We start from the raw sequence: 9,601 nt of genomic DNA on the forward strand, positions 1-9,601 counted from the left end.
GCATGCCAATCAGTGTACAGCGCATGACTGACTAGTACGAATTTCTACTGTGTCTACAAGGTTCATGAATATGCAGGCATTAAATACATAACAAGAGGGCTGAGGCCTGCTCCCATGTCAAAGGACCTGTCTCTACCTGGGCTGCTGCCACAGAGTCTGAGATATCATTTTTCCATAAGGAAATTTCATCCTTTGCCATTTCAACTTTGGCGATAACTCTCCCATTAATATTGTCTCTAGTACCCCTGGTTTTTAATCTGACCTCCCATCAATCTCTGCCTTGACACCCTCCCTGAACTCCTTGATCGATCTCTCTCTCTCTCTCTCTCTCTCATCATCCTCCACCTCATCTCCTCACCAGCACCCCACACTCTGATCTTTGTCCTCACACAATGACAGGAGAATGTAGAAGAAATTCTTTTGTGCCTGCAAAGCCATTTCCAGCAGGCCCCTCAACCCCCACCTAAATTACCTATTTGAGTATATTAATATGTAGAAGCAAGAGAGTGGTAGATGATGGGCCATAAGTTGAGTGCAGTAACTACATTTTCTACCCAATTAACTGATGGAATTGGATGGCTACCTCATATAGCAAAAGCTAATACAGTTAAATTAACTTTTTCAAGGTCTTCAGAGCAGGAGGAGAGTTGGGATAATTGGCAATGCAAAGAGGTTGTGGGTGATTTTATCTTTGAAGAGGGGGAGTCTCCATCACTCTACATTTATCGCCTCTGTCCAGTCTTCCTCAAAATCTACTTTTTTGACCAGACCACGAGCCCTAATATACCCTCTGGGGTTTAATGATACTTGATAACACTTCTATAAAGTGTCTTAGCACACGTTACTGCATTAAAAGTAGAGTAGAATTGTAAATTGTTCTTTCCTGTTTCCAGAGTTGTTAAACAGGGTAATCAAGTATGGCAAATCTCTCTTGAGAAAGAAAGTAAAGTTACTAATCCTATATCAATAATTGGAAGTAAAAAATAATTTTCTGTAGGGTGATTTTTTTTTTAACCTTTTTCTTTGACTCAACAGGTTTGGCCATGGAATATTTATGCTGTGTCTTGAAGAGATTTACAAGAAAATCACAGGCAAAGATCTTAAATATGAGCTCTTGCTGGGAAAACCAAGTGAAATAACCTACCATTACGCAGAGTGTCTAATAAGAGCTCAAGCTGCTGGAAGAGGATGGCAGAAGCCTATTCACACACTTTACGCGATTGGGTAAGTGGCTGCAATTATATAAAAAGGTGCAAGTTCAAGAGAATAAAAACACTTTATTTATTGAGAGATTTTAATTTAAAGTACACTCTATTACTTATGGAAGCAGCAGTCTTATGAGGATAGGTTGGGCGAGCTAGGGCTTTTCTCTTTGGAGAGAAGGAGGATGAGAGGTGATTTGATAGAGGTGTACAAGATGATAAGAGGCATAGATTGAATGGACAGTCAGAGACTTTTTCCCAGGGCGACAATGGCTAACACAAGGGGACATAATTTTAAGGTGATTGGAGGAAGGTATAAGGGGGATGTCAGGGGTAAGTTTTTTTTTTACACAGAGTGGTGGGTGCGTGGAACGCACTGCCGGCAGAGGTGGGGGCAGATACATTAGGGACATTTAAGAGACTCTTAGATAGACACTTGAATGATGGAAAAATAGGGGGCTATGTGGGAGGGAAGTGTTAGATAGATCTTAGAGCAGGATAAAATGTCTGCACGACATTGTGGGCCAAAGGGCCTGTACTGTGCTGTAATGTTCTATCTTCAGTCCATTGGGGTTTAGGACAAAAATTACTGCAGGTTCATGAGTCCTTAAGAGTACAGAGTCAATTTAGTTAGAAAGTTCACAAGAAGTGTAGGAGTAAAATAAAATATATGTTGCTAACTGCCCTAGCCATTGGGCTCCTCACAGTCCCCAGGAATTCTAGGGACAGCTCAATCCCTGTAAAAGCACAGGTCTGTAATGTAAACAGCCAGTTATGTGGGGTGTGGATTTTGCTCAGTGTAAATAAGTAGGAACTTCATTCAAAAAGGCTGGGAGCCACTAGCCTGTAGTCTGTGTTTGAAGACTCACTGCTCAGTGCTTAAAGTCAATTTTTATTTTATTTTAGGGATAATTTAATGACTGACATCTATGGTGCTAATCTATACAACCGCTACCTTGAAGAGGAATCTTCCACTAAAGGCTCCTTGGTGCATGCTAAAGTTGCTGCAGGAAAACAAACAGCGACAGTTTCTCAGGATGAAGATCTTAATGTAATGGCAGGTGAACTGACACAGGGTTCTGCTACTTCCTGTAAATCTGTGCTGGTTTGCACAGGTGTGTACAATCCTTGTAAGGATGATACAAAAGGCCACGAAGAATTGATCACAGGACCTGTATTTCACGGCCACAGGGACTTCAGCTTTGACGCTGATTTATGTGATCCAGACTATATAGTACCTAACGTTGATGCTGCTGTGGAACTGATCTATAAGCTGGAAAAATATGTGCCAAGCTAATGCTTTTTTTTTATATAAAGCTTCTACCTGTAAGCTCAACTTGCATCTGGAGATAGAAAATGCGGATTTTTAGAAAGAATTGTATAAAAGCAAGTTGCCTTGTTTGGTTCAGATATCTAATCGTCTTCCATATGGTTTCCCTCTGCTTTGGCAGGGTTACTCCAAGATATAAATGTTAGTTTGGAAGTATTGTAGCTAAAATGTTAATTTGATCATGGTCATTTAATCCAACTAGCTCCTTAATTTGTCTCACACAAAGATTCAGTGATCCCATTTCCTTTTGATAACATAGCAAAGGAATAACTGTCCTCTCCTGGATCACTTCTACAAAAACCATTCTACCCACAGTCAGAATGATTGTGGCTTTCTTTAAAACCATATTGCTAATGGTTGTCTGGACATAGGTTCCAAAACATATTAGTGAAATATGTTGGTGCTTTTAATGTATATTTTAAATTCCTGACAAAAGCATTAATTGTGAGATAGAGATAACACCTGCTGATGTTGATTAAGCCAACACTTTGGAGGTATGAAACTGTTTAAAAATGTTATCGATCTCACACTTTTTGCTGGAGTATTGTTAAGTTTAACATATAAGCATTCAAATCATTTGTCACAATGCCTCTTTCTTCCCTCTCCCCACTTCTGAATAACAGCTCATATCCAGGCAGATGTGTATAAATATAGGCCGGTATACTCATGGTTACCAGTTTGGTACCTGTACAGTTTTCTATTTCCTGTTTGTATAATTAGTTAGTGCGATAGCAACAGTGCAAAACCACTCTTAATTATTCTTTTGATAAGATTGTGGTCAAGTTCACGTTAATAACTTTTGTAAACTGTCAGTATTTTATAATGTATTTTGTTACCCAGAAAGTAGATGAGAAGATAGTCATCTTCTAATATAGCTATTCAAGTTGAATGCTCTGCTAATATACTTTACTTGCTATGACATGACTATACATTTTAAGCAGTATTTCAACTTTGTGGGCATGCACTTGCCACTTTAATAAGCTGAATTTTAATATGATGACCTACTATGTTCAACAAATCCTGCTATCAAAGACAAGTTTTTTTAAAAATTATACATGGAACAACTAATAACCCTGTCAGAAAATGGAGGTTTGGTATGTACCCTTCTGTGCAACCTAAAAATTTTAACTACTAAATATTTTTAAGGTTTTCAGTTCACCAAACAATTCTAATGTGGAAATCCCACAGTTAAATATTAAAACCAATAAACTCTGTTTATGATTATGGTCCCTTTATTTCATCACTTAAACTGCAAAGAGGTGGTTTAAAATATTTTTAGTTGTAAAAATTCTGTTTTTTCTCTGTATATTCCTTTTAATGCAGTGTTAAAGTTTAACCACTTTTTTGTCTAATTATTTGCAATGGTGAAGAAATAACTGCAGACTTTGTAAGTGAAAGACTGGTATTGGGAGTGCTCAGAACCATCTGTTGTCCAACCCTGCCAATTGTATAAATATTGAAGCGGTTTATTTACACTGAACCTAGTTTGTTCTTTTAATGAGCCAGTGACGATACAAACCTGTCTTCTGTTTGTGTACAGAAGTTTTGTTTTTGCTCATTTACAGGACGTGAATCACTATCTGGGCCATCTTTTTATGTCTAACCATAATCCCCCTTTAAGAAGATGAAGATGAGCTGTGTTCTTGAACCTCTGCAATTCTTCTACTGAAAGTGCTCCCACAGTGCTGCTTGTTGCTAAATCTAAATCCTGCTAATGAGGGTTTAATCTCATCTACCGGGTGTCTGCCCTTGTCCTAGGTGGCTGTATCTTGACTTTGGTAGGTGGTGTTAAAGCACCCTGTTGCTATAGTGCATTAATGGGGGGGGGGGGGGGGGGGGGGGGAGGGAGGATTTATTGAATGGAGTGCTAATTAAGTGGAACACTTTGCCCTGGATGTTGTTGAGCTTTGGTTGCTGTTGCCAGTTGCAGTTATCTTGGCAAGTGGGAAATACTTCATCGGACTCCTAGTTTGGTGGAGTGCTTTGGGGAATCACCATTGCAGACCAAAGGTTGCTTGACATTCTAAACATTTCCATGGAGAAAGCTGCTCAACTGCTGCTGAAGAATAACTTGAACACACTAATTCAAGTGATTTGATTTTTTTTAAAAGCACTGTTTCTCTACCTTCTACTAAATGGTAGGTTGATCAAGCATCTTGCCAACATATATTTACTTCTGTTGACAAATATTTCACCTTCTGATTTGGGTTAACATAATTAGAGTCAAAGTACTATGTCATTTAAAAATGTTACACTGTACATCAAATGCTGTATACATCATGGTGGAGTGGGTTAGATACTTTCTTTTTAAACAAGCTCAGGGATTTGGGTTCAAATTCACCTCTGGTTGTGGGATGAAATATTTGTGGGATGAAATTAAGTAGGGTGCTACTTAAATGAGTTTAGGCGGATTTAATTTAATCTCTCAGACATGGGCTTACATCAGGTAACCATCTTTAATTTGACATCAGTAAGATCAGCTAGGAATGTTGGAATGTGACTGGTGTAGCAAATGTAAAATGTCACCGATGCAGAGAAGTGAACTGCTGCCTCAGGTAACGTCAATCGTTAAGGAAGAGTGCAATTCTTTGTGTGGCTATATCATATCTGTCACTGGGTACCTGAAAGTAATTTTTCCCTAGAAAGTCCTTACTTGCAAAATTGGAAACCACTGATGGAACATTAATCCTTACTGATTTGATACATTCCAAATATATTTCCATTAAAAAAATTCAATTAAGCACTAAAGCCTCTGTGGAGAAAACTGCAGAGAATAGGCTGCTGCAGAAATTCCTGACTCGAGAGAGTACTTGATGTATGAAGCATCTCTTAATGCTGATGCTTCAAGCCAAAAAGGTCACTGAACAATTTACTCTTTATGGTTTAGGAAAGTTGATCAATCTGCTTTCTTAGAATAATAACCCTTCCACAGAAAAAATGGACATGTGCTGCAGGTCAAACAATTAAGTGATATTGTCCAGATTCTGCTCCATGCCTGAAGTTGAGGAAAGCAAACACAATCTGAAATCAACTGGAGATTATCCTTGCACTACAATTGATGTGGGGAGGCACCTTTTAGAAACCCGAAAACATGATGTCAGATGGTAAACCTTAGAACTGAATCTTGGGCAGTAGGTTGCTGTGAACACATCTTCCTCTGTACCTGCTTAACTCTATGTGGCGTCGTTAAGTTTTCTGATGGCTGTTTAATTTTGTATATGGTTGTCAATCCTTCCCCTTTACTCTTTGGTCATATCTGGCACTGCAAATACTACTCAGGAGTGGGTTTTATCTGGTGATCTGTTCCCTCAACTGTCTATTTTAACTTCTACAGCTAAGTTTGGACACGAGAATGCATGAACAAAACATAACGATCAACAGGAATTTGTTGAATTAGCAGTTCCCAAGGATGATTTATTTCACATTGACTAATGCATTTAAGTGGGCTGCATCAAGAAAGCAGTAACTTGCTGCTTGCAAATTCAAGGAAATGGATTTCATTGTTCATGATTTTAAATAACAATACTAATTCTGCTGTAATATTTGAACATTAACAATTTATTTGTTCATTCTAACTCCAAGCCATGAGAAGTGACTCACAATAGAAATTATGACGTGTGTAAGTACTCAGCAGAACTTTCACAGAACAAATCCTTTTCCTGTTATGTTTTTAAAGTCCTGATTTGGCATCCTGATTTATCTTGAAAACATTTTGCTTTTACAGGAAATGTTTTAAAGTCTGAATAAGATGACGTGTGTTAAACTAAATCAGAGATGCTTGAAAATGTTTTAAAAATATGCCTGTATCATACATTCCAGGCTTACAAATTGATTTTTATTCTTGAGAGCCACTGCATAATCACACTGTAAATGATGTGGGGAAACCAGTGTGTTATGGTTTTGGATTCATGCAAGATATATAAAGATTACCTCAAATTTTATAATAAAATTTGAATTTTTGCCATTAGTTGCTAGAGGCTGTCCTTACTGGATTCAAAAAATTACAATACTAGATTAATCTATTAAATGAAACAGTGGATATCACTTGTTAATATATCCAGATTGCTTGTGGCATGGCCAGAGGAAGAGAGAGAAATTATAGTTGCAACATTACCATACAGTATTTATCTGTTGGTTAATGTCAATGAAATTAATGGTAACTAGTGACCCAATTATGAAGCTGATTAAATTGCAGGAAATGTAAAATGGGCAGGAATTCAAACATGCAAGATGTGACCAAAGATCTGTGTTGAAGACATTACAAATCATAGTATTTTAACATTTTTGATGTAATAAAAGTTATATAGCTGAATTTTCCAATCCCATATTTAAGGAGTATAAATGGAATTGTGAAATTAATAACAAGCTAAGCAAATGGATTGCAATGCGAGGTCCTCGACAAGTGGCAAAGAAACAAGTGACAGAGGTTCAAAATTTTAGGCATTTCTATCATTTCCTGCATTTAAGTACTTTTGGTGTCATGATAATTTAATTCATTATAACTCACCTTGGATCATCTTGATGGCAAGAAATTTTATCCACACACACACACACACACACAAAACCTTTCCTTGATTTTCTATGTGAATCTTCAACCATGTTCCACTCCTGGGACTCTTGCACATGCAACAGAGTAAAACCACATTTCTTCCAGCAAAGTGCAAAACTGTTTGCTGCAGCAAACCTCCATGAGTCTGATAAATTCTTCCTCAAATAAACTGATCTAGCCAGAACAAATGTAGTTGGGTAAAAGGTCTCCTAAACTAAATGTTTCCAAGACAAGATGGGGAAGGAACAGTTGAAGTCTGCACTTTCAATGAAGTAGTAGAATCAGAAACTAGTGTCCTGACTCCTGAATCCGTAGAGAGAAAACTACAGGGTAGGAGGTGTGAATTGGCCATGATAGATTGTCAATTTCTTTTTAAAGAGGTTGGCAGTGGATAGGCAATGGATAATACTTAAATAATGTATACCTGACTAACAACAACTATTCATTCATGTCTGACACAAAAACAAGTCAGGGGGAAGGGCTCAATGGTGGTTTACAAAGCAAATTAGAAGGGTAGCGTTAGTTCCAAAGAGGAGGCATGTAACATTGCCAGAATAACCAGTTGACCTCAGAATTGGGAGAAGTTTAGAATTAAGCAAAAGAGGGCAAAATGATTAAGAGGGGGAAGATGGACTAGAAGAGTATGCTTGCTGGGAACATATTAGCTGACTGTATAAGCAATAAATGTGAAGAGAAAAAGATCAGTGAAGACAAACGTAGATACTCTAGAAGCAGAAATGGGAAGATTATAATTAGGAACAAAGAAATGGCAGAACAATTAAACACGTACTTTGGGTCTGACTTCAAAGAGTACATAAATAATCTATGAGGTGTGTTAGGGAACCTCCTAGATATGTTGGGGAACCAACTGGCTAGAGAGAGGGAGGAACTGAAAGAAATTACTATTAACAAATAGTGCTAGAGAGAATTATGGGCTAAAGGCTGACAAATCCCCAGGGCCTGATAATCCATATTCCAAAGTATTAAAGGAGGTGTACCTGGAAATAGAGGATGCATTAATGGTTGTCTTCCAAAATAGACTCTGGAGCAGTTCCTCCAGATTGGAGGGTGGCAAGTGTAAACCCACTTTGTTTTGAAGGAAAATAAACAGAATTACAGACCAGATGAGTCTAACATCAATAATGGGGAAAATGCTAGAATCTATTATAAAACATGCAGTAACAGGATACTTGGAAAACATTACTGGGATTTGACAGTCAGCTTTTTGAGGATATAGATATCATAAAGAACAAGGGGATGAAATACATTTTCACATTCAGAGGCTTTTGACAAGTCCAACATAAGAAGTTAGAGATGAAGCATGTGGAACTGAGCTAGGAAAGAGTTGAGGAATAACTGGATCTTTTCCTGGGTGACAGGTAGACACAAGTACCATTGCTCTGCCCCATTTACACAATCATTTCTACACTACAAATGATTTGGCTGATGGAACTAAATGTAACATTGTGATTTAGACAAGTTGGTTGAGTGGGCAAATGTATGTCAGCTGCAGTTTAATGTGGCTAAGAGGTTATCCACTTTGGTTCTATAAACCGAGTGACATTATCTGAATGGTAATTGATTGGGAAAAGGGAAGGTGCAAGAAGAGCTATGTGACTATTTGCAGAAAACGAGCATTTGGGTGAAGCAAGCAATTAGACCATAAGACAGGAGCAAAATTAGGCCATTCAGCCCATCAAGCCTACTCCACCATTCAATCATGGCTGATTTATTTTTCCCTCTCAACCCGATTCTCCTGCCTTCTCCCTGTAACCTTTGATGCTCTTACTAAAAGGCAAGTGGTATGTTGGCTTAAATTGAAGGTGGTTTTGAATACAGGAACAAGGATGTCTTGCTGCAGCTGTACAGAGGTTTGGTGAGATCCCATTAGGATTTGGTCTCCTGATCCAAGGTAGGATATTCCTGCCTTGGAGAATGTAATGAAGATTTACCACACTGATTCTGGTATGTCAGTCCTGCCATCCAAGGAGAGATTGGGTAATTTAGGCTTTTACTCACTGGAGTATAGATGAAGGGATTTCATAGTAACCTGTAAAATTCTCAGTAGATACAGGGAGAATGTTCCTTATGGTTGGAAGATTCAGAACCAGAGGTCACAGCTTCATGACAAGAAGGAATTTCTTCACCCAGAACATGGTGAACTTATGAAATTCTATGCCATACATCGTGGAGGCCAAATGATTAAATATATTTGAGGAGAAAGATATATTTTTTTAATGATAAAGGGATCAAGGGATATGGGGAGAAAACTGGAACAGTGCAATAAAAGGTGGATGATCCGCCATGAGTGTACTGAATGATCAACCAGACCCAAAGGACCTGCTCCTATTCTCCATTCTAAATCTACCACATGTTGCAGGAGCTTTAATGGCATCCATCTGCCAGTCTGGGCCTGGTATATCATCTGGATCTTTGAAATATGTAGTTCTTGTTTTAAAAAAAGTTCCTCCATAGAGGAGCACATTATGGCACCCCTTCCCATATTGTTGTACACCTGGC

General features: G+C 38.2%; 1 protein-coding gene across 1 annotated transcript in view; it reads left to right on the plus strand.

Moving 5' to 3' along the window:
* Positions 1 to 3,746, plus strand: part of zgc:77375 (uncharacterized protein LOC402927 homolog) — a 30,779-nt gene extending 27,033 nt beyond the window's left edge. Inside the window, exons 7-8 of the mRNA XM_052018258.1 lie at positions 1,036 to 1,224; positions 2,109 to 3,746. Coding sequence (XP_051874218.1) covers positions 1,036 to 1,224; positions 2,109 to 2,499 — 580 coding nt within the window. The 3' untranslated portion in view covers positions 2,500 to 3,746. The remainder of the gene's footprint in view (positions 1 to 1,035; positions 1,225 to 2,108) is intronic.
* Positions 3,747 to 9,601: the final 5,855 nt, after the last annotated feature.

The sequence above is a fragment of the Pristis pectinata genome, chromosome 6, assembly GCF_009764475.1.
Source record: "Pristis pectinata isolate sPriPec2 chromosome 6, sPriPec2.1.pri, whole genome shotgun sequence".
Taxonomy (NCBI): Eukaryota; Metazoa; Chordata; class Chondrichthyes; order Rhinopristiformes; family Pristidae; genus Pristis; species Pristis pectinata.